The 26,888-nt window shown below is 36.5% G+C and overlaps 1 protein-coding gene across 1 annotated transcript in view; it reads right to left on the minus strand.

Moving 5' to 3' along the window:
• The window catches only part of LOC117802464 (palladin-like), a 133,412-nt gene extending 106,794 nt beyond the window's left edge, over positions 1–26,618 (minus strand). Inside the window, exons 1-2 of the mRNA XM_034661726.1 lie at positions 26,506–26,618; positions 662–1,652 (exon numbers count right to left, since the gene is read on the minus strand). Coding sequence (XP_034517617.1) covers positions 662–1,572 — 911 coding nt within the window. The 5' untranslated portion in view covers positions 1,573–1,652; positions 26,506–26,618. The remainder of the gene's footprint in view (positions 1–661; positions 1,653–26,505) is intronic.
• Between the last annotated feature and the right edge of the window lie 270 nt (positions 26,619–26,888).

Raw genomic sequence — 26,888 nt, forward strand, 5'->3', positions numbered from 1 at the left:
TGTTTTTTTTTTTTTTTTTTTTTTTTGCTACACCCATGTTGTAGTGGCCAGAGTCTGTGTATAAGCAACAGATCCGTATTGCTTTCGGTTTGGTTTATCTTTCTGGGTTTCCTTGGTTGCATCACAATGAAGGTATGTGGGTGTGCTTTTTCTAAGTGACTATGTGGCCACTTAGCCCAAGCCTTAGATCAGAGTATATATTTGGGGATTAGTCTTGTAGTTGGCCTCCGCACACTCGTGTCTTTCATCTCTGTACTGCCAGACAACTTCCAGTTCTAGCTACACTTTCAATCATCTTCAGCACCTCATATTCAAATGATGCACACACTTGCAAAGTACTTTGAATGAATCAGTTGCACATTTTAAGTTTTCATGGATGCTATGAATTCTGAAGTCCTATTTAATAACCTATTTGTGCTCCTCTATGCCTGTCCGGTCCTTTGCCTTCCCCTTAGTAGCACATGGTTCATGAAAACAGACACATCCCACCAGTGAAAACTAGCACAACTAGTATTTGCAATGCTTTTGCCTTGCAGGTATTTGAAAACACCACTTCAGGCTCCAGAGGGCTAACTCTACAGGAAATCTCTTCTCATTCCACATTGAAGTAAAACCAAAAGTCAACACAAATCATTTGCTATTCATAATAAAAAGTTCTTACCTGACTCGAGGAGTTGGGTTTCCAGTGACTCTACACTCCAAGTAAACTCTACTTCCTTCTGCCACTTCTTGGCTCCGAAGCTTCTGGATGAATCGCGGAGCTGAGGGGAAGTGGAGCACATTCTCGGGCTGTGGGTGAGAGATGTTATTGCATGGCACTGCCTTGTCCTGGTCTGCCTGGTAGCAATGCCTGGCTTCGGGTAACTTGACCTCTGCTTCCATCTCCTGTTGGTCTCCGGTGGGGCTCTGGCTGGCTGAGGCACTCATCAGGGCTGACGGCTGATTTTTAGGAGACAAGTACCCACTGTCTGGTGATGAGGACTCCCCGTTTGGACTTCTATTTCTTGGCTTTGCTGCTTCTCTAAATATGGATGTCAGCTCCTCGATGAAATTAGCCGCCTTGTCACATAGCTGGCTCTGGGGGCCGGTCTTACCTTGATATGCTGGTTTGGGTTTTACACTCGTGTTGGGAGTTTTTGCACCACGTTTTTCAGACTTTCGAAGGCTCCGGATATAGCTGGGGCTAGCAAGCAGGGGTGATTTGGCAGGTTTCCTCTTTGAAGCAGGTGAAGACGTACGGTCAGTTTGTTCTGGCAGAGGCTGGACAGGTGTTGGCCTGTTATCACTAGGTCTTCCTGAGGAGGCTGGCTCACCAAATTTGGTCTCCTTATGGGAAGGATTTTCACAGACACTTACAGGAGAGGTGTTGAAAATCTGTGAGATCTCCTTTTCTGAGTCAAAATCTTCTGTTTCAGAGTTGGCTATAGCTCTCCGGGCCAGGTCAAGACTCTTGTTTATCTCTTCCTGGCTGAGAAAAGCAGATAGCTCAGGGAAGAAGTCAACATTCTTGCTTTCTTCCTGCATGTCTGATAGGGAATCATAGAAAGAGTCATGGGAGGAAGTCTCTGACATATTTCAATAGTCTTCATACACTTTTGCTTCCTCTCAACAGGAAGGCCAGAGGCACTGGAAACCAGTTTACCTCTTGTGTTCTGAAAAACAACATAGAGAGAATTGCCATTAGTAGCAATGGGTGTGTGTGTGTGTGTGTGTAATCATACTACTACTAATTTACAAGTTGGGAGAAACATTAAAGTGAACAAGTAAACTTTGGTAAAAATCATTTTTCTCTATTCTTCAAGTTGGAAGAAACATCAAATATACTTGTGTTTATTACGTATCATTTTAATTTAATATTTTCTCTGTTAGTAAATATTAAGTATCTTACTAACCAGCATTGAATAATTCAAAAAGAAAATATCTGCAGTAGGCACTAAGAGTATAGTAGGGCATTCTTCACTTCTCAGAGCCTCCTTTTCTGTAACCACCCCAACTACACACCTCATTAAAGCTCTAATTTTATTAGTGTTATGAGATTAGAAGCTTGATATTTTTAGTAAGTCTGATTCTGCTTATCTCACCCTAAACCACAAATACATTTTAATTCCAACTCTCTTTTAGTTTTCAATGAAATATTTCAAATCTTATTATCTTATTAACTTATTTTTTCCTTGCGTCCACCCATGTGCATTTATATTTACTCATTCAACAGCTATTTCAACATGTAGTTAATAATCACTTATTAAGTTTCAGGTGCTAGAGTTATAGTCATTTTCTAGACTGGAGATTGGCAAATTGTTTTACAAAGGGCCAGATGTAAATGCTTTTGACTTTGTGGCCATGCTGTATTTGTTGTAATTATTCAACTTTGCATTGCAGCATGAAACAAGCCATAGAAAATACAATGAATAAGCATGCCTACGTGCCAATAAAACTTTATTTACGGACACTGATATTTGAATTTATATAAGTTTTACATGTCAAAATATTTTTCTTTTGAATATCATTTGAGTTTTTTCAACAGTTAAAAAATATAGGGACAACTGGGTGATTCAGTTTGGTTAAGCGTCCCACTCTTGATTTTGGCTCAGGTCATGATCTCAGGGTCTTGAGATCAAGCCCCATGGCTGCTTGGCATTCCCTCTCTCCCTCTGCCCCCTCCCCACCCACAAAAAAGATTCTCTCTCTTCCTTTGACCTGCCTTTATATATATATATATAAATGAAAAATATATAACATTGTTAGTTTGCAGGCCATACAGGAACAGGTGGTGGGATAGATTTGGCCCAGAGGCTGAAGTTTGCTGACTCTTGATCTAGACTGAGGACGTAGTCCTTATGTTCAAGGAATTAAAATTCACATGGGTTTGTAAATGGGGGAGGTGGAAAAGACATAAACAAATAAAATAAAATTTGGATGAGGTGTCAAAGGAAAATGAAAAGAGCTTTGTTGCTATGAGAACCTAACTTAAATCTTTTAAGGACATGTGAGAGAACTTTGTGCCTTGCACGGGACATTTATAAGGAAATGCCAGCATTTATATAGAAATACCACCATCAGTTTCATGACCTGCAGAATAATTGGGCAGTAGCTGAAATTCCAATGCATTTTGAAGTAAATATTATGAGGCAATGACTCTCCTGTTACTCTAAGTATGCTATTCTTTTTCTGTATATTGTTCATAGAATGATAGAAGGAAGATCTAGAAAACTTCAGAAGGGAAACTTACCTCAAGATTAAGTCTAGAAGTCAATAAAGGAAGCTTGTTGGATGTGGTAAAACTCAACTTTATAGGTTGGGTCAGGAGTAAACTTAGTGAGAAATTCATTCTCCATAAGGTCAGTGTTCCTCATGAGGACAGAATTGGGCTGCTTGTCCAGAACCAGTTTTCCAGTAAGGGATTCTGTTTAGAGTGATGAGATTTTGTTCTATTATGTGAAATGTCATTTTCTCTCCTATGACCAAAAAAAGAGCCAGCTTGCATTTTTTTTTAAAAGATTTTATTTATTTATTTGACAGAGACAGCCAGTGAGAGAGGGAACACAAGCAGGGGGAGTGAGAGAGGAAGAAGCAGGCTCCCAGCAGAGGAGCCTGATGTGAGGCTCGATCCCAGAACGCCGGGATCACACCCTGAGCCAAAGGCAGACGCTTAACCACCGCACCACCCAGGCGCCCCTGCATTTTTGACTCTTGCAAGTCTCCAATCTCAAAGAGCAATATGTAGAGGGGTTCCAGAAATCTACCTTGAGGACTTACTACCACACAGGATGCAACGATTCATAGAATCTGTCAATTCAACAGAAGATATGTAACCAGATCCTAAAGCTCAATATTAACATACTGTGTCTTCTTTAGTTGAAAGTTGTACTTGTGTTGTAGATGTCCTCTTAGAAAGATTACTCTGTTATATCTGAATTATGAGATTCTCCACATTCTAGTCCTATCCTACCTACTAAGCCATATTACCCTCCATTCTCCTAGTAAATCTTACAAATCCATTGGAATGGTTTTGTCACTGTCTCCCTCTTTATAACATTACTCTAATTCCTTTGTCCTGTCTGTACTCCAGAATGGAATCATTCTGATTCCTCACCAATTCTTTAAATTAGCCCATATATGGAGAAAAGTTGTATTCAGTGTGTTTTGTATATTTTAGTATGTTTTGTTCATGAGAAACAGTTAACACATAATTTTGAAAAGGCACAATCAAACATAGAAATTACTATGTATAGAACATATAATATAGAAAATGCAAAATTAAATATGAAAATATGTAGCCTGATTTTCAGTTTTTTTCACATACCCTTCATCTAAGTACCCATTAGCTTTGACCTTCCTACGCAGCCTTCTCCCAAAACTCAAGTATCAGGAACTAGAAAATTCTGTTTCAGTTTGTGTGCCACTGTCTCTCAAGGTCAAAGCTTATTGAAGCTCAAAATCCAGAAATTTGGTTGGGAGCTTGGAAGTTTATGAAGGCGGGAGGAGAGACCACATACTAGTGTTGTTGTGATTTTCAGTGGGAAGCCATATCTGGGGACCAGCGGATGAAAGTTTGGAGCTTGTTTCTGGCCACAAAAAAGAAAAAAAACACAGCAAAATCATGGCAAATATAACAAGTATCAAAATAAGCATTTATGCAAGGTTTTATTTAACTAATTAATGAGGAAACTGGTAAGATGCACAACTATTTCAAAGCAGACTCTAAAGTATATGGGTATATATGTATATAACTATAATATATATGTTTATATATAAGTATGTAAATATATACACAGATAATCAAGAATGTTGAAATGAATTTACTAATAAATTTGAAACTGGTTAATATACAGAGAGCAATAAAATGTAATGTTTGGAGTCATTTCTACGGAGTACAAACTAATAGTATTTCTACTGGAAAAAATGTATTTGTATATCTATGTTCAAGTATAATTTGCGTTGCTATTAGATTTCTGCAATTTACAAAGTTATAGAATTGCCTAATTAAAGACAGTAAAAGGCATAGACTACAATAGAATCAGATGACCCTGGAAAGCCTACCAGACCCCACTGAGTATTCCATTGAAAAGACCCCAGTTTTCTATTGCTTATTTCAAAGCCTTTCATAGTTTGTCCCGAGAAGGCGCTTTGATTTCTCCCAGAACAGAGCCCTTAATTACGTTTGGCCCTTCAGTCAGCAAACATGGTAGATGGTTTAGAAGAAGTCAAGGTCAGGGTCAACTCTTAAACTGTGTGATGATATAAGTCACCAGGCAACATTAACACAGAAGACATGAAAATTGGAAGAGAGAGATGCTTTGGGCCAAAAATATGTTTATATACTGAGGGCAAAACAGACCATATTTCCATTTATAGCAAAATATATTTTTCTTTGGAAGAGAAGCTATTGGTCTGTTTGTTTTTGGCCTTAGAGAAATTAATTTTTTGTATTAAACTGTGAGAGAGAGATTGGGAAATATAATTTTTTACAAAGATTTTATTTATTTGTTTTTGCAAGAGAGACAGAGAGTGAGAGAGAGCGCACAAGCAAGGTGGTGGGGTAGGAAGAGAGGGAGAAGCAGACTCCCCACTGAGCAGAGAGCCTGATATCGGACACTATTCCAGGATCCTGGGATCATGACCTAAAGGCAGATGCTTAATGACTAAGCCTCCCAGCCACCCAGGAAATATAATTTTGAAAAAGACAGGTTTCTGCCCTCATGGAACTTAGTCTATGAGGGATATAAATAAGCAATAAACATATATAATTTAGTGTGTCGAGTGCTATGATGAGAGAACAAAGTGCTGTGTTTGCACCTAGAAGGGATAACAGGGTTAGGATCAAGAAAAGCTTTATGGAAGATGAAGCCTATAGGATGATATGTGAAGGAGATGGAGGAGTTAGGCAGGTAAAGAGGACACTGGCAGAAGCATTGATCCCAGGGAGAGTATGCCAGACTCAGGTAACTCAGAGGTTCAGTGAAACAGAAATCTATGTGAAGAACTTAAATTTTATCTTAGGTGCAGCTAGAGGACAAGGAAGACTGTTAAGTATGTGAGAAACATCACTAGAGTTGCATTTTATTTTTTCCTTTTTTTTTAAAAAAAGACTTTATTTATTTATTTGAGAGAGTGAGAGAGAGAGAGAGAGAGAGAGAGCGCGAGTGCATGAGCAGGTGGAGGGGCAGAGGAAGAGGGACAAGCAAACTCCCCGCTGACCTGGGAGCCCAATACATGGCTTGATTCCAGGACCCTGAGATGACGACCTAAGCCGAAGGCAGCCACTAACCTAACTGAGCCACCCATGTGCCCCGAGAATTGCATTTTAGAAAGATAACTGATTGTAGCCTAGCTCAGGGACTGAGTCAGGGGAAGAAGAAGGCAAAATGAAAGAAGAAAGCCAATGGGAAGGCTTGTGTCCTCTTCTCGGGGTTGTGTATACTTATCATTGCTTTATCTTTGGTTGCCCATCATCTGAACCTCCTTATTACTTTTGGGTAATTCCTCATGTTATGAGCCTCAGTGAGAAACAAAGCTCACTCATAATGAAATGTGGAATCTCCAAATATTTGCTTTCCCAGCCCCTTGGAGCCTGGGCACAAGTCTTGGCACATGGCAATTACATGCATCCACCTTGGACTTTGAGGCAGTTTCCGTGGAGGAAGCATTCTCGTGTCTGGTCATAGCAGCAGATGCAGCAACACGGAGTATGAGGGGCAGCAGTGGGGGCTGTGCAGAGGTGGGAGGCAGAAGCTGTGGTGTGGACTGTTGAGCTGTCACAACAGTGGTGGCCACACATGAGCCTTTTCTTGGCCTTTTGGTCTTGCCTCCAGCATACACTCTGGGCCTCATTCTGTGAATTGCCACAACTCCTATCAATACTTTGCTTTGCATTTCTGTCACTTGGCACTAAGAAGCACAACTGATAGTGATAAAAAAAAAATGACAGAGGCCTGAATAAGTGACATTGAGATGGACAACAGTGGACAATAGATAAAAGATAGGACAGAAATCTGTGATTGGTTAAATGAAGAGATGATGCAGAGGCAGGATTATAGATTTCTTATTTGAACAATGGGATGGATGGCACCACTAACTCATAGGACACAAATGTGGGGGAAAGTCTTGAGAAAAAAATATCTTAATTTTGATTTGCACCTTTTGTAACTGGGAACTCTGGTATTGATGTCTGGGAGGCAATTTGAGATACTGGTCCAGAGTATACGAGAAAAGAGAGCAAAACTCTATTGGGAATTATTAGCCCGTGGGTGACAATGTAAGACCTGGCGGTGGATAAGATCATCAAGCAAGAAAGAGAGAGAGAAAAAAAGAAACAATCCTCCAGAGAGTTGGGGGAAAACCAGGGGAGTGGAGTGTCATGGAAGCTGGGCAAGGAAATGTCTCATGAAGGAGGAAGTATCCTTTTGACTTAGCAACTGGGAACATTTAGCGCCACTGGCAACAGCAGTTTTGGTGTATGTGACAGAGATTTAAGCCAGATTCCAGATACGTTGAGAAATTATGAAAGGAAAGGAAATATAGATTGTACATGCCATTGACTATTTCTGAAAAGTTTATAGAAAGGAGAGACAGAGGTAGTAGGTGGACAAAAGTATGAAATCTGGTGGGTTTATTTGTTTAAGATGTGGCTCAGAAATGTGTTTCAGTGCTAATGGAATTAGACATTAGAAAAGGAGAAGCAAAAGATCCATGTAAGAAAGTGGGGATGATGAATAGACTGGGTCTTCCAGGATGTGAGATGAAATGAGTTATTATGGTACAGATGACTTCAGGTTGGAAGGGAACAGTTCTTCCATTGTCAAAGGAGAGAAATAATTAAAATGTGTGTGTGTGTGTGTGTGTGTGTGTGTGTATGTGTGTGTGAGAGAGAGAGAGAGAGAGAGGGAGAAGGGGCAAGGGGGAATCTGGATAAATTTGTAATTGAAAGAAAGGGGAGCTCCTATCTAGAGATTTCTGAGGATTTAGAAGTTTATGAGGACAGGAGTCAATTTGAAATAGCTGATGCAGAGAAAGGAAAAAATTTCCTTAAGAAGGATTTATGGGCAGGGCTCCCTGGGTGGCTTAGTTGGTTAAGCATCTGCCTTTGGCTCAGGTCATGATCTCAGGGTCCTGGGATCAAGCCCTGCATTGGGCTCCCTGCTCATCAAGGAGTCTGCTTCACCCTCTCCCTCTGCCACTCCCCCACAACTTGTGCGTGCACGCTCTCTTTCTATCAAATAAATAAATAAAATCTTATTAAAAAAAGGATTTATGGGCGGAGGTGAGGACTTAGTTGAAGTTAAATGTGATGTATTTATATTGTCATTTATCAGTGTGATTGCGCTCTTCTCTTCACCAGAGCTCAGCAGTCCAGGTGAAGATGTGGAGATAAGATGCTCCAAGTTTTGTCACACAGGTAAGATGGAAAGGAAATGGACAAGGTTGTTGAGAATATCAGCAAAATGGGGTGGATTCTAAAATCTATGCTGGATTTGGATTCATGGGTAGGATTTTGATCATACAGAGCTTAAGGGACTGAAGGCCCAATGAAAGCAAAGGGAAGGTGTAGTGGGAATGACTGAAAGAGATATCAAGAAGGATGTATTCAGATAGTGAAACATCTGAATTGATCATTTCAGAGGCAGAGTCTTTTGACTCCTGACTGCAGTTAGAGTGTGGCCATGTGAAAGTCTTTGACTGTCTTTGAAGAACAACGCCAGAGTTTAGTAGTTGCAACAGAGACTTTATGATTGACAAAACCCAAGATATTTATCCAGACTTTTATAGGAAAAGTTTGCCAATCTGCTATAGAACATCAGCTACCTAATAACTTCATCTAGCATGAGCACTACTAATAGTAATTCTGATGATGATAATGGCTAACAGTGTACTGCTCACTGTGAGGTAGGCATTGTGTCAAGTGCCATAATGTAGATTATTTCATTTAAAATTCTCACAACAGGCCCCAGTTTACAAAGAAGGAAACTAAAGCAGAAAATGTGAATAGAAGAGCCAAGATTTAAACCAAGACAATGACTTCAGAACTCATTATCTTAACCATACATTTAACTACCAATATATTATAGTTTCCACAACCAAGAATCCTAAGCAATACAACAGACTAATAAAACTGTGGATCAGTTTTCTGCTATTTCTGCTAATATCAGAGTTCTGCTTAAATTTAACTGTACTTAGTGAAAGTGAACATAATAGGATAAATTTTAAACCTTCATAAAAAACATTATTTGAGGAAGCTTAAAGTAAACTTCTGAATGATGAAACCCTTTATAGCTCATTTTTTAAAATAGGGAGTGTTTGCTGGAGGCAGATTAAATCACCTGCTTATTAACTTATATTTTGGTTTTAAAGAGGCGCCATCTGACAGGATCCAGTTGTGAGGATTAGGTGTAGCTTAAAAACTGCTTGCACAGTGAAAAAGAAAATAATAGCTCTATAGCATATATGGTTTGGGTTTAATTTGCAACCCAGTTATTGCTGCTAGAACAAGCACATGGTCGAGGGAAAGTGCTTGTTCAATGTGGATGAAAAAGGGAGGTTTCCAGGTGGCCAAAACTCATGGGAAAATCATGCTTCAGAGATTTTCATGTCAGTCAACAGCCCACAGTTAAAAGGTTGTAATCAAAAGAAATACAACTGCAAACATCTCCCTTATTTTCCTGAGATTTTATGTTTTATTTCAAACAGTGCTTTCGGTAATTCTATGCTGGTGTAACAGACACAGAAAATGAAATACAGTGAAAAGAACTAATTATACTGTCTTTAAGGAGTGAAGAAATAAGATAAATGCCAAAAACATTAACAAGTTCCAATTTAGCAGGTAGAATTGAAAGATTTTTGAAATTTTGAGGAATAAAGCATTTTCCTAAATCTTTAAATTTTCTCTGCCCCTTGTCTTTGTCCTCTTAAGGAATTTGAAGTGTTTGGAAATTCTTCTCTTCATCTTTTTCCCCTTTGTACATTTTTCATCCATTATTAATAATTTAGCTTAAAACTCTGATAAGCCACAGCCTTTTCCTAATTTCTTGGAATTTGTATAGGTCTAGCTTCTTCCCCATGGGAGAAATGGCTTTTCAGTGGCCCTGTGTGTTTTATAGTTACTCTTTCTTTCTTCTACTTCTCTTTCCTGGAAAGGTCAGTCAAACACGAATTCAAAGAACTGTTTGCTTATCACTTAATATGCACCAGGGAAGCTTCAAGGGGGACAAAGATGAACCAGGCATAGTTTCTCGCCTTTAATGATCCTATAATCTAATAGGTGGGATTAGAGGGATAAGACAAGAGTAAAAAATAAATACAAGGAGAAACATGATAATTGCTATTAAAATAGTTTAAACATATTATAGTAAGAGATGGAAGATGGTGGGATAGAACATGTTTACAAATTTGGCCATGTCATTCTTTTGGCATTTGTTTTCCAATAGTACTCCCTCCAGTGGATAAGAGAAGGTCCAAAACATGATATGCAGGTTATCTATGTGCCTCTGGACCGCTTGCTCTGAGGAAAACTCTCCAGCCAAAACTTCCTCCATCTTCACTCTGACACATGCCACAATCATGCCTCACTGGCCTATTTTCCATTCCTTGAACATTCCGTGTTCTCTCATGTCTTCATGCTTTGCACCTGCTGTTCTTTTTGCCCTTCCTTTCTGTTCTTCTGTTTCAAACTCCAGTTTATCCTTAAAGACATTAATTAATTTCACTTACTTTTGGTGTTGATTCCTCAGTCAGTGCAATTCTCTCTTTCTTCCAAACATGATCCTTTGCATAGTATTTTATTATAATATTCATCTTACTGAATTACTAATATGAGTTAGAGAACTCCTCATCCATTAGACTGTGAACAGCTTGAAAGAGGAGATGTAACTGACAGTCTTTGAATGGCTAATGCTTGGCACAGTGCCTGGGTCATGGCAGATGATGGAGAAAAACTAAGAAATACCTGGTACTTGAAATGTGGATTAACCCTAACTAAGATTTGATGGGAAACAGAGCCATACAAACAAAGACACGAGGCAGAAGTGTTTCATTCCCTCCTTGCTCTCAGCCATCCAGACCTCACTGCAGCATTTCTCTGTGACCTGCTGTCCTCAGTGAAATGTGGTTCTGCTCTTTACCCTGCTGTTTCACCTGTCTTACCAGTAGTTACTCATCCCCTGGGCTCTGTTTTCTAGTAAGAACTTGATAAAGTAATCAGTGCTATATATTTATAGCTGTTAATGTGAAAATATAAAATACACATCACATGCTGATTTCACTAATACAAGACAGTAGTAGGTCTGACACTGCATTAATAAAAACCTTATCTATAAAGATATTGATTTTTTTAAAGATTTTATTTATTCGACAGAGATAGAGACAGCGAGCGAGAGAGGGAACACAAGCAGGGGGAGTGGGAGAGGAAGAAGCAGGCTCATAGCGGAAGAGCCTGATGTGGGGCTCGATCCCTTAACGCCGGGATCACACCCTGAGCCGAAGGCAGACGTTAATTGCTGTGCCACCCAGGCGCCCCAAGATATTGATTTTTATATTTCTCAGGACCTGCCAAGAAAGTTTCTCATGAAAAAATTCAGAACCAAAAAACATTTATTTATTTATTTATTTATTTATTTATTTATTTATTTATTTGGCATTCCTACTACTTGACAATCACAATTCTGTAACCTTTGATGATGCTCTTTGGCATGGATGCTACCAAGCTCAGAGTTAAATTTTGAATCATAGAAATATGAATGTTTTTAGTCCCCTCTCCCATTTTTTGGGGTTTTTTTTTTGCTCACTTTCTCTGTTTACTTATTCAGTCAGCATATTTTTGTTGAGTGCCTACTGTGTTAGGCTCCTCTTCTACAGGTTGGGGACATAGCCGCAAGACAGAATCCTCTGCCCTAAGGAGTTAACATTGTAAAGGAGAAAAGGCAAAAGTAGGACATTGAGATGTTAGGTTCTGAATTTCTTATACTTGGTTTGGTCTTAAATCTTTTAATTGATTTTGGGCAACTGCATTGTACTTTTATTGCATACAATCTCAAATTATCTCTGAAAGTTGTTAAGGTACAAATGAAACAAAACAAAATAAAACAAAACAAATAAATACAATAAAATGCATAGTTGTACGTGAATATTGGTGTTTGCAGACCATGGCTGTTTTGGAAGGCATGCTGTTGGTGGGAGATTGGTGACAGTCACAGGAGGAGGATACTCTCGGGCTAGTGAGGCTGTAGGTTCTCTCAGTTTGTATCATGCAGGCAGCTGCAGGTACCCTCATGGTGTTCTGGAAGCAAATTCTTCCATATGAACTTTGACATTTATGCATGACATTTATGCCAAACTTAAGCAAATATTTGGTGAAGCAAGGTTTAGGAAGATCAGCAACTACTATGAGGCATTATAGATTTCCTTCCGCCTTGAACTTCAGTGACAGCTTATCAGCATTTTGACTTTCTCAAGCAAATATTGCTTTCAATTATAAACTTCCACGGTCACCTATTTTGTTAAACCCTTGTGGTGTATTTCATTCATTCTAAGGAATTTGATGCCACTTAATTTATAGATTATTTCTAAATGTAATTTTATGGATTACAACTATTCCCTGAGTTAATATTGTTTGAATTCTGCTGGACTCATGATCTACTATGAAATACAGAACATGTATGTAAGTTTTCATTGAACTTTTAAAATTTCATATGTCTATCACACATTCTAACACAAGCAATTGTATCATCTTAAATTGTCTTAGAATTAGTATCCTAGTATTTGGGAAAATACTTATTGTTGAGTTCCTGAACATAAATATAAATATTTATGATTTACAACATACATGAATATATAAATAACAGAAAAGAGCAAGAGAGACAAATTTAGAAATTATAAATAACATTTGTTTTTTGAGTTGCTGACTTTTGAGGATAATTACGTGGAAACCAGACCTATGATAACCAAGAAAATCTTCTATTTTGTCAGCCAAAAAATCCCTGTGGGATACGGCCTGCACGATCCCTATGAGGCAAGGCTCTCTAGGCTGTTGACAGTAAAGATCTCCCTGCCTAGGGAGGAGGAAGACAAGGCATATGCGTGAGAAACAGCAGAGTCTAGCAGAAAGAATTCAATTACAATCAATACAAGCCAGCCCTCTCTGACAATTTCCTACACAACAGCTTCTGAGTGTTGCACGTTGCCTGCTTTCACAAAATGAACTATTTGATCCTCAGAATAACTGATGTGGTCATCATTATTTTTCTTTTTATTATTTTTATTATTTCTGTACCCCAAACTTCAGCATAAAAACATTCAATTATTTGGCTAAAGGTGAACTGTCAGGAAATGGCAGATTTAGGATTGAAACCTGCATTTAACCACAAAGTTTTCTTTTTCTGTTGGGGATATTATGGGCATTTACTTTAAGAATTTAGATAAGGGGAGAACTTTTGCAATCTGTTTATGCAATTCCTTGTAGAGACGTTGACAAGCTACCATGATTTTGAAAGAAAAAGTGCTTGATGCTGGAAAAAGGCTGACAGGCACTAAGGGTCACTCAGCATCCCATACCACATGAGCCAGATACTTGATTGATTGATTGATTGATTGAGAGGAGGAGAGAGTGCGGGGGGTGGGGGAGAAAGGTCAGAGGGAAAGGGAGAAAGAGAATCTTAAGCAGGCTCCATGCTCAGCAGGGAGCCCGATGTGGGGTGGGGGAGTGGGCTGGATCTGATGACCCTGAGATCATGATCTGAGCTGAAATCAAGAGTCAGACGTTTAACTGACTGAGCCACCCTAGGACCTGGATGTAGTAACATTTCAATAGGCATTTAAAAATGCATATGTATTACCCCAAAGATACAAATGTAGTGATCCAAAGGGGCACCTGCACCCCGATATTTATAGCAGCAATGTCCACAATAGCCAAACTACAGAAAAAGCCCAGACGTCCATCAACAGATGGATAAAGAAGATGTTGTGAATACACACACACACACAGACACACACACACACACACATAAATTACATAAATGTAATATTAAAGGACTTGTAATTTATCATAGAGGGTTTTGGAGAGCAGCTGCCTAGTGGAGGAAATTTTTGTGCTTGATCTTGAAAATTGACATAAGCATTTAGCTCTGTCTTATTTTTATGTTAAGGGAGATTATTAATAGGCTAATATCTGACCCTATTAAAGAGGCATAAGGAAACTTTAGAGGTGATAGATATGTCTGTTACCTTAATTGTGGTGATGGTTTCACAGGTGCATGCATATTTCTAAACTCATGAAGTTGTTTACATTAAACAGGTGAAGTTTTTTGTATATCAATTCTACCTCAATAAAGCTGTTAAAAATGCATATGTGTAGTTAGGAGTAAATACATGAAAAAGGTCAGAAGAACATGCATCAGACAATTTTGATTATCTTGTGGTAGGGCTTGGGCAGAAATAGCGTTGAGGGGTGGTACATTTAGGAAAATTTTTTGTTGTATATTCCACATTCTTTGAAAAAAAAAACCAGTTAAATTATGATGATTTTACAGTTAAAATTAAGCATTTTAATTTATTTTCATAATTAAAAAATTTCTAAAAAAGTAATAAAAACTGTTGCTACAAAGGCTCAAAACTAAAGATATTTCAAAATAAAATCTACACTATGAAAACAAAAGTTAAAAAAGACTTAAAACTATTTTGTTTTATTGTTTTGGAATCACAGGCAACTCCTAGACCAAATTTCTTCCTTTCATTTTTATTTTTAAAAAATTTTCATTTATTTATTTTTAAATTTCCAGTATAATGAACTTATGGTGTTATATTAGTTTCAGTATACAATATGGTGATTCAACAATTCTGTACTTTCTCAGTGTTCATCACAGTAAGTGTACTCTTAATCCCTATCACTTATTTCTCCTATCCCCCCACCACCTACAATCAGTTTGTTCTCTATAGTTAAGAGTCTGGGTTTTTTGGAAAAACTACATAAACAACCACAAGACCAGTAAGAAAATGACAATAAATAAATATCTATCAATATTGCTTTGAATATAAATGGATTAAATGCTATAATCAAAAGACATAGGGTAATAAAATGGATAAAAAACAAGATTCATTTATATGCTGCCACAAGAGACTCATTTCAGACCTAAAGACACCTGCAGCTTGAAAGTGAAGGGATGGAGAAACATTTATCATGCAAATGGATGTCAAAAGAAAGCCAGAGAAGCAAGGATTGTATCAGACAAAACAGACTTTAAAACAAAGACTGTAAAAAGAGAAAAGAAGGACACTATATAATAGTAAAGATGACAATCCCACAAAAAGATGTAACAATTGTAAATATTTATGCACCCAACATGGGAGCACCTGAATACATAAAACTACTAACAAATGTAAAGGAGCTACTTGATAGTAATACAAATAGTGGGGGACTTTAACCCTCACTTACATTGATGGACAGATCACCAAACAGAAAACCAGCAAGGAAACAGTGACTTTGAATGACAGACTAGAACAGATAGATTTCACAGATATACTCAGAACATTCCATCCTAAAACAGCAGAATACACATTCTTTTCAAGTGCACATGGAACATTCTCCAGAATAGATCACATATTAGGCCACAAAACAAGTCTCAACAAATTAAAAAAGATTGAAGTCATACCATGCATCTTTTCATAAAACACACACACACACACACAATCTGGAAAGACCACAAATACATGGAGGTCACAAAACATGCTACTAAACAATGAATGGGCCAACCAAGAAATCAAAGAAATCAAAAAGTACATGGAGACAAATGAAAACACAATGGTCCAAAATCTTTGGGATGCAGCAAGAGTGGTCCTAAGAGGGAAATTTATAGCAATATTGGTCTACCAAGAAGCAAGAAAAATCTCAAATAAACAACCTAATTTTACCCTAATGGAGCTAGAAAAGGAAAACAAAACAAAACAAAATAAAAACCCACCCAAAGCCAGCAGAAAGAAGGAAATAAAGATTAGAACAGAAATAAATGATATAGAAACTAAAAAAATACAGAACAGAGCAATGAAACAAGAAGCTGTTTCTCTGAAAAGATAACAAAATTGATAAACTTCTAGCCAGAGTCATAAAAAAATTTAAAAAAAAAAGAGAAAGAGCTCAAACAAGCAATAAGAGTCTGGGTTTTTTGTTTGTCTTTTTCCTTTGTTTTATTTCTTAAATTCCACATATGAATTAAATCATATGATATTTGTCTTTCTCTGACTAAATTATTTCACTTAGCATTATAGCCTCTAGATCCATTCATGTTGCAATGTTGAAATGGCAAGATTTCATTCCTTTTTTATAGATGAGTAATAGTTCACACACACATACATCTGACATCTTCATCTGTTCATCTATGGATGGACACTTGGGTTGCTTCCATAATTTGGCTATTGTAAATAATGCTACAACAAACAAAGGGGTGAATATATCTTTTTGAAGTGTTCTTGTCTTCTTTGGATAACTATCTAGTAGTGGAATTATGGGATCATACGGTAATTCTATTTGTAATTCTTTGAGAAACCCTCTGTACTGTTTTCCACAGAGGGTGCACCAATTTGCTTTCTCACCGATAATGCATAAGGGTTCCCCTTTCTTCAAATCCTCACCAACATTTCTTGTTTACCATTTTTCATTTTAGCCATTCTGACAAGAGTGAGGTGATATTATTGTTTTAATTTGCATTTCTCTGATGATTAGTGATGTTGAGCATCTTTTCATGTGCCTGTTGGCTATCCATAGGTCTTCTTCGGAAAAATTCCATTCATGTCTTCTGATCATTTTTGAATTGTTTTGAATCTGTACCAACTGAGTTACAGAAGTTCTTTATACATTTTGATATTAACCACTTATCAGATATATCATTTGCAAATATCTTCTTCCATTTGGTGGGTTATCTTTTTGTTTTGTTGATGATCTCCTTCACTGTGCAGAAGCCTTTTATTTTGATATAGTCCCAATAGTTTAATTTTGCTTTTGTTTCCCTTGCTAAAGGAAACATACCTAGAAAAATATTTCTATGGCTGACATCAAAGAGATTACTGCCTATGTTTTCTTCTAGGAATTTTATGATTTTATGTCTCCCAATTCACTGTTTTGCATACAGTTGTCTAGTTTTCTTAAAGCTATTTGTTGAAGAGATTGCCTTTCTCCCATTATATATTCCAGACTCCTTTGTTGTAGATTAATTGACCATATAATTGTGGATTTATTTTTGGACTCTCTATTCTGTTCTATTGATCTATGTGTCTATTTTTGTGCCAGATCATGCTGTTTTGATTACTACAGCTTTGTAGTACAACTTGAAATCTGAGATTGGGATACCTCCAGTTTTGTTCTTCTTTTTCAGGATTGCTTTGGCTATTTGGGGTCTCTTGTGGTTCCATACAAATTTTAGGATTATTTGTTCTAGTTCTGTGAAAAGTGCTGTTGGTATTTTGATAGGGATTGCATTGCATCTGTAGATTGCTTTGACTAGCATGGATATTTTAACATTTGTACTCCCAATCCATCAGCATGGACTATTTTACCATTTCTTTGTGTCATTTTCAATTTCTTTCATCAGTGTTTTAAAGTTCTCAGAGTACAGTTCTTTCACCTCCTTGGCTAGGTTTATTCCTAAGTGTTTTTTCTGGTGCAATTGTAAATGGAATTGTTTTCTTAATTTATTTTCCTGCTATTTCATTATTAGTGTATAGAAATGCAACATATTACTGTATATTGATTATTTATCCTATGACCTTACTGAATTCATTTATTAGTTCTAGTAGTTTTTTGCTCCAATTTTTTGGGTTTTCTATATATTGTATTAGGTCCTCTGCAAATAGTGAAAGTTTTATTTCTTATCAATTTGGGTGCCTTTTATTTCTTTTTGTTGTCTGATTGCATGGCTAGGACTTACCAGAACTATGTCGAATAAAAGTGGTGAGAGTAGACATCCTTGTCTTGTTCCTGATCCTAGAGGAAAAGCTCTCAGTTTTCCACCATTGAGTATGATGTTAACTGTTTTTTTTTTTTTTAATATGGCCTATGTTGAGGTATATTCTCTCTAAACCTAAACCTACTTTGTTGAGGGCTTTTATCATGAATGGATGTTGTACTTTGCAAAATACTTCTTTTGCATCTATTGAGATGTTCATATGGTTTTTGTTTTTTCTCTTGCTAATATAATGTATCATGTTGATTGATTTGTGAATATTGAACCACCCTTGCATCCCTAGAATAAATCCCACTTGACTGTGATTTTTTAAAATGTATTGTTGAATGCAGTTTGCTAATACTTTGTTGTCTTTTGTTGAAGATTTTTGTGTCTATGTTCATTAGAAATACTGGCCTGTAGTTTTCTTTTTTGTAGCTTTTAGTATCAGGGTAATGCTGGCCTCATGAAATGAATCTGGAAGCTTTCCTTCCTCTATTATTTTTTGAAATAGTTTGAGAAGAATAGGTATTAACTATTTTTTAAAGATTTATTTATTTATTTGAGAGAGAGAGAGAGAGAGAGCACATGAGCAGGGGGAGGGGCAGCAGGAGATGGAGAGAGAGAATCCTCAAGCAGACTCCCTGATGAGCATGGAGCTTGACTCGGGGCTCAATGTCACGATCTTGAGATCATGACCTGAGTCAAAATCAAGAGTCAGACACTACTGACTGGGCCACCCAAGTGCCCTGATATTAACTACTCTTAAGTGTTGGTAGAATTCACTTGTGAAGCCATTTAGTCCTGGACTTTTGTTCGTTGGGAATTTTTTCATTACTGATTCAATTTCATTGCTAGTAATTGGTCTGTTCAAATTTTCTATTTCTTCCTGGTTCAGTTTTGGGAGGTTATGTATTTCTAGGAATTTCCCCCATTCCTTCTAGGTTGTCTAATTCTTTGGCATATAATTTTTCATAATATTCTGATTATATTTCTATGATGCTGGTTTTTATTTCACCTATTTCATTTCTGCTTTTATTTGAGTCCTCTGTCTGTTTCTCTCTTTTTGACGGATCTGACTAAAGGTTTATCAATTTTGTTGATCTTTTCAAAGAAACAGCTCCTGGTTTCATTGATCTGTTCTAGTATTTTTTAGTCTCTGTTTCATTTATTTCTGCTCCAATATTTATTATTTCCTTCCTTCTACTGGCTTTGGGTTTTGTTCGTTCTTCTTTTTCTAACTTTAGGTGTATGCTTAGGTTGTTTATTTGAGATTTTTCTTGATTCTTGAGGTAGGCCTGTATTGCTATAATGTTCCCTCCTAGAATAGCTTTTGCTGCATCCCACAGATTTTGGACCATTGTGTTTTCATTTTCATTTGTCTTCATGTACTTTTTGATTTCCTCTTTGATTTCTTGGTTAATCCATTTTCCATTCATTGTTTAGTAGCAATGTTAACGTGACCTTCATGTATTTGTGGTCTTTCCAGATTTTTTTCTTTCTGGAGTTGTTTTCTAGTTTCATAGTGTTATGACTGGAAGAGATGCATGGTCTGACTTCAGTCTTTTTTGAATTTGTTGAGACTTGCTTTGTGGCCTACATGTGATCTATTCTGGACAACTTTTTAGGTGCACTTGAAAAGAATGTGTAGTCCTGTTTTTGGATGGAATGTTCTGACTATATGTTAGATGCATCTCGTTCAAAGTGTCATTCAAAACCACTGTTTCTTTGTTGATTTTTCTCTCTGGATGATTTATTCATTGATGCAAGTGGGGTGTGAAAGTCCCCTACTATTACTGTATTACTATTGATTTCTTCCTTTATGTTTGTTAATAGTTGCTTTACATATCTGGGTGCTCCCATGTTGGGTGTGTAAACATTAACAATTGTTGCATCTTTTGTTGGATGGTCCCTTTATGATTATGTAGTGTCTTTTTTTGTGTTTTTTTAAAGTCTGTTTTGTCTGATATAAGTGTTGTCACCTCAGCTTTCTCTTTGCTCCATTTGCATGATAAATGTTTTTCCATGCCTCGCTTTCAATCTCTGTGTGTCTTTAGGTCTGAAATGAGTCTCTTACAGGCAGCATAGAGTTGGGTCTTGCTTTTGTATCTATTCAGTCATCCTATGTCTTTTGATTGGAGCATTTAGTCCATTTGCATTCAAAGTTATTATTGATAATTTCTTCCTTCTATTAAAATAATTTTCTTGGCCCATGATGGAGCCACTCCTGCCTGGGGTTCCCTGCTAGCAAATTGAAACTTTTGAGACTTGTAAATGCTCCACTTGACCAGAAACACAGCCAATCCCCAAATGCCAAACCAACTCTGGGCTCTATATGTATTTCCTTGCTCTTTCTTACTCAAACACAGATGACTAAGTGGCCCCTGCCAAGGTATTTTCTATTTTTCTTTTCCTTGTTCTTCATTTTTTATCCTATAAAAGTTTCCTGCTTTCCACCCCAATTTGCTCCAAAAGGGAGCAAAAGGAAACTGTCCACTTAATGAAATGTTAAAATAAAATTTGTTTTTATCACCTAAATTATCTAGTTTAATAATTTTTTAACAGTTTTTGTGACAAGGATGGAATCCGAATGTGAAGGTAATGGCCTATAGAACAACAAGATGCCTCATAGGTGCCTTCTGAACCCTTGAATTCTCTGTTCCTCTCATTGTTACTGAGGGCTGTGGGTAAATCACTGTCAGATATGAACTCTACTCCCTTGTGTTCAGCTCTCTGATCCAAACAAACTTTATTTTTAAAAAGTTTATTTAAAAAAAGTATGTGTGTATACACACACACACACAAAGTATATATACAGAAGTATATATAAACAAACAAACAAACAAATCCAGAAAGGTCTTGGAGTCCTGTAAATGTTCTGGGATAGTTATATTGGGAGTCTGCAATGGGTGGAAGTCATTAGGGGGACTCACAAAGCCTGAGGTGAGTCCACAGCATAAATTATTTGGGTTCTTGGGAAAATAAATTAAGAAATTCAGACTGTTTTAGACCATCAAAACCAAAATCTAAGTAGGCACAAGTAAAAGCCATTAGGGTATCTGCCATTATAAAACAGCTTGTGAAATGAATAATATATCTATTGCTAATGGGACCTTGGAAGCCAAAGCCACAAAACTGGTGGGCAGGGGTAGAGCATTTAAAAGCTGTTACCAGCACTTATCACCTAATTCTAAGACTCCCAGGCTAGGATAAGTTGGCTATGGAATGAGTTAGATGGATACTAGTTCACCCACCAATCCTAAGAAAATTTTGGGAAATGAGGCAATTTGAAAGCACCACAAAACTCCCAATCCAGTGGCATATCCCTCTGAGGTTTTAATTTGGCTCTAAGAGAACCAAGGCTTAGCTAAATAAATGGGATTCTCAAGATTCAAAGAATTGAGCACACCACATTTTGGCACACCTGCTTATTTAATGTCTAAGAACTGCGGTCCTGGAAACTGTAGATATCTTAAAAAAAAAGGCAAAATCTTACTAAAACAACTTAGAATTACAATGGCCATTATGGGGAACATTCCAATTAGACAAGATCATTCGTTTAAGAAGTATTCTTGAAAGCAAGGGCCCCCAAATCAACAAACAGAATAAGATAACTATTTTAATTGGCATGCAGAAGTCTCCAAGATGGTTCAAGATTCCAAAAGGTTTCATTGAAAGATTCACTGCAAAAGGCTAATGAAAAATTATCCTACTTAACCTGAGTACTCACAGTCTACTAATCCTCTATCTGAAACAACTTTCTACTCTGAAGAGACCACAAGACTGTAAGCAAAGGTCCAAATTATTGGCCTTATAAGTGCAATAGTCCCAAGGCTAGAAACTTAAAACACTTGGGTCTTTCCTGTTGCATTCTCAATCAAAACTCTGGTCTAGAAATTGGTGTCTCACTTGCAAACAATTTGAACACTAGAAAAATGATTGTCGCTGAAGGTTTTGTCAAATTCTTGACACCAACTTAAACATCCTCATATATACCCTCAGAAGAGGACCTCCATATGGGCCCCTCCCAGGGTTGATGGACTCTAAGAGATTTTCCAGTCAACTGCTACCAGTTATCCCTTAAACAGGCAAGGGGAAACTTAAACTAAAATCAACAGAAAAACTTGCAAAATTCTGGTAGATACTGGGCTACACTTTCCACTTTAAACACACTCTGGAGCTCACAGAGAGGATTCTGGGAAAACTGGCAGAAACCAGTGAAGGGTGAAAATTATTACCAGAATCAGCTTCCCTGGTCTATAGTGCCAGTCAGAAAGGAAGGTAAAATTTCACAGTTTCTTACTTCTAAATCCAGACCCATTGGTTATTGATCCTTTCTCTCCCTGGAACAACTATTGTCTCTTTGTTTGTCTTCTTCTGTGTTCTGAGAATTTGTCTTGGCAACTGTCAATTTGGGGGCACCAAAAATATGGTCAGACACAAATGTGGGTTGCACTCCATTTTGTAGCAGGGGCCTTACTGACTGTAGCCAGCTCTCAACAGTATTGTCTAAGTCTTACTTTCTTTGGGCTACCTTTAGGAATGGCTGTGGATCTTGGAATGATCCTATCTTTTGCACCCTCTTTGAGGACACCTCTTGGGTCCATAAGGTTGTTCAATACTGCCAGCAATATTTACTGTTTGTCCCAGCTAAAACCCAACAAGATATTTGGAAGGATTTTTTTTAAGTAGTGGTGGTGCAGTTGTTAAGCGTCTGCCTTTGGCTCAGGGAGTGATCCCGGCATTCTGGGATCGAGCCCCACATCAGGCTTCTCTGCTAGGACCCTGCTTCTTCCTCTCCCACTTCCACTGCTTGTGTTCCCTCTCTCACTGGCTGTCTCTCTCTGTCAAATAAATAAATAAATAAATAAATAAATAAATAAAGTCATTAAAAAAAAAGTTGTCCAAATTGAAAGCTGATATTCAGAGCCTGATAACTTTTTCAAAGGCCTTTTCTCCTAAGATAAATAAAACTATGTACCCAGAGGGAAAGAAAAACATTCCAAACAGCTCTAAATCCACAACATGAGAAACTTCTGATTTTTGTCTTAAAGGTCTCCCCGATATAAAGAAGCAAACTGAGGACAATGTATTGGATGGGTGAATCAGTGCCTTGATGTATTCAGATTGCAGCCCAATTCTTTGAGGAATTAAAAATAGCTGTTACTACCAATTGAGGGCAACTTGTACAACTGGACTTACAAACTGAATCTTTACAAGAACAGAAAAAGCCCACTTACCCTTTTTACCAATCTCCAAACCTCCCCTATTCATCTCAAAAACCTTGTGGATATTATAAAAATTCTGGACTAAACAAAAGTCCTTCTTGGAGGAACTTGTATTCTTTCTCTGTGCCTTTGAGATGTAAATGTTCTGTCTGATCTCTAGGAACTGAGGCCATCTCTTTGAAATTAAAAATTCAAGGAGGTAGTTCTTATCAGAAGGGAAAAACAAACAAATAAGGGGAAGTCTATTTGGAAAGGAGGCAAATAAAAAATCTTAAGAGCTTTCTCCGCAAATGTTAGTAAAAAGTTTCAGCCATCTGAGCAGGTAACTTTAACTTATTTCATCTTCTAGAAACATGATTTAGATCCAAACTGTTCTTTTATAAACTAGTGAGTTTTACATTATTGTACTTGTCTCATAGCTAAAATTTTAAAACAAAAGCTATTAAGAGCTCTGTTTGCATATGTCTGTGTTTATGTATGCTCTTGTAAGTATGTTGCAGATGAATGACATTTTTTTACCTCCAGATAGTATTGCCAAGATTAATTTGTAAAGAGCTCTATTTAACTGGCTTAAAGAAAATTAAGTGTTTATATAAATCAAGTATATTCTCAGAAATACAGAAACTAACCCAAATGTTTTTCAAGTTAACATGATTGAGGATAATCATCAGAAAAAAAAAGCTAGTTTAAGTTTGTTGGTTTAATTAAAATAGGAATGTCTTTAGGGTTATCAGTATTAAATGTAATGGGACATACAACTTTTATTTCACCTAGATTTACAAAAAAGTCAATCTCATGTTATCTCTGTTACGTAATTTGAAAGCAAGAAAGATAACGTTGATGGTTACCTATTTAATGTCTCAAGAAATTTTCATGAATAATCTAAACATAATTGTCAACAAGTAAATTAAATATACATAAAAGTTTATACATGAATTTTAAACAATAATTATGCTTTATGGTATGTCTACTTAAAAATAGTTTCCAAAGGGGTGCCCGGATGGCTCAGTTGGTTAAGCATCTGGCTCTTTATTTCGGCTCAGGTCATATCTCAGGGTTGTCTCAGTGCACTGGGCTAGCACTGGGTGTGGGGCCTGCTTAAGATTCTCTCTCCCTCATCCTCCCCTCCCCTCTCTAAAAAATTAAAAAAAGATAGTTTCCAAAATCTTTTTAGTAACTTAAAATCTTAAAATTACACTGAGATAAATTAAATGATGAATATGCATTGAACATCAAATCATTTCCAAATAGAATAAAATACTGAAACATTAATAACTGAACATAGGTTTATCCACTTTTGGTCTCCTTTTAGAGATACTAAAAATATTTGTGTCTATTAGTAAACATGTTTTGTGCCACACTGAAAAATTTACTATGAGGAAGAATATACTTCTAGAAATCATAAAATATATTTATAAATTTGTCAACCCACAGAATGCTAGTGTAATAGTCCACAATTACTTCTTAGTTTTTACTAGAAATAGATTCTAAAGGTTAAGGATTCAGAATTGGAATATGTCATTAAAGCCACTAGAAATATTAAGGAAACAATCTCTACGCAAGCAAAGTAGGACGTATATTTGGTAAGAAAAAATATGAAGTATACAGATGGTTTTGTTAAGGGGAAAAAAATAATTTTTTCCTAGAGTAAAACTACTAGCTGATTGTTTCAGAATAAGAAAGACAAAAAGGACAAAATCTGAATGAATTTAAAAAGTTGTAGAAGGTTTCTGGAAAAGGAATCTTGAGAAAGGAATTTTATGTGTAGTCAAGCTGACTTAGGTTGGAATGAATTTACTTAAGTTTTGAAAAAATGAGTGTTAATATAAAAAATATGCAGGTTAAATATTATTTACCAAATTTGTTTCTCTGTTCTCTAATATAACAGTTACAAACTATAGTCAGAGTTACTTTGCTCAATATTTGTTTTCTTTGCTAGAATTTAGCTAGGACATAGCCATTAACTCCAGATAGCTGAAATTCCTGACTGGAATTCAGTTATCACAATACCCTTTGATATCCTCTACACACATATCAATAATGAAGTGGAGTCTTCTGCCTTGTCCTTACATATCTCAGTTGGTATATCTTTAGGAATACATCATATTTGTTGAAAATTGACTAGTGTTTTCCCTCTACATTTTTTTTCTACGAAGTAAAGGAATTAAAGTGGTTGTCATTGTTCAGTATAATGTAGATACTTACTCTATTATGAAATATGCTATAGGACCCCTTCAGTGTTCAGTTTTAGCAATAAGACAGAGAAGCTCAGACAGAACTGACATATGGCCCCTAAGATACAGACTCTAATCCATATTAGACACTAGAATGTGAGAGGACTAATTTGTATTCTAGGAACAAGTAATCACATATTTACAGAGCATTTATTGGCTAGATAAATCTCTTATACCTTGTCTATTGTTACCAATAATTTGTCAAGTAGTCTCTGATTTTTAAAATCTGAATAATCAAGGTAAGCTTTCAAGTTGAGAAAAATATTGGAAGGATAATTATTATGTAATTTCTATACATACATGATCAAACAGATTTTGCATAGTATGGTCAGGAAATGGACTTGATATGTGGTCACATTATTCATTTAGAAGGTGATTCGTATTTTTAGGAAATGTTAAAAAAAAAAGTAATATGAGCCTCCAATCATTCTGTATTAACCTCATATATTAGATTCAAGACAATTTCATGTGTAACTTAAAAACATGATCTAAAATCACACTGTGATGTTTAAATTTGACTGTAGTTTACCTTAGTAAGCTTTATCTTTTTTATAAAAAAGCATGTAACATTTATGCATAGATATAATTTAAAATGTCTGCTATTACTATCTCAACTGATTTAAAAAATCCTTTGGAAGTATAGTTAACAATTTAAAATGTTACTAAAGCCTAAAGTACATAACTTTAAGCCATCAATATTTAGCCTAAGTATGGGTGAGGTTCAAATTAACTGAGTTCATATTTTCTGTGATACATAACACATATACAGTCTTGACAAATCTTGTTTCCATAACTACATTTAATCCTTTCGAAACTGATAGCACCAATTTAACATGATTAAGATTATAAGCGAAAATTCAGTTCTTTGATGGCAGAGGTAGAAAGAAAAGTAAATCTTATGTATTATCTGCTTTTGGAAAGACTACAAAATTCCCCTTAGTTTTTCTCTCCAAACAAAAGAAAAAAATCAAGGCATCTTCTAAATAGTATTATAATTTCAGGCAAACTATTATATTTTTAGCTTTAAAAAAAAGTTGAAAGAATGTTGCCCTAGTAGTTTATAAGTATATAAGTTATAAGTATATAAGTTATACTTATAAGTATATTAAGAAGTATCTTACAAACCTTTTCAATCCTTGGTTACTCTGAAGACTCTGGAAAGGTGATGGGTTTCAGATGAGCGTTTTCTTCTTTTCTGGGAGAGCGGAGGTTGGTCTTGCCTGTTCATTAAAGACTGCTTGGTCCTTTGTCACTTTGAGGCAACTGTGGCCTCAGACTTGCATCTGTCCTCTTACTCCACTCAACTATATTTGGTAACTGAACTCATGTTTCAGCAGACTGCCACGATCAGGAATTCCAGCAGTGGGCTGGAAAGCAACCCTAGGTCTGAGAGCTGGGTTCTTAGAAATTAAAGGCACTTAGTGTAGAAAGAACTATATTTATAGATCTAATAAACATAGGATTTACACATATCCTTCTACACTCTGACCTTGTGGCTTGAAACCACC

Source organism: Ailuropoda melanoleuca, chromosome 5 (assembly GCF_002007445.2).
Source record: "Ailuropoda melanoleuca isolate Jingjing chromosome 5, ASM200744v2, whole genome shotgun sequence".
Classification (NCBI taxonomy): domain Eukaryota; kingdom Metazoa; phylum Chordata; class Mammalia; order Carnivora; family Ursidae; genus Ailuropoda; species Ailuropoda melanoleuca.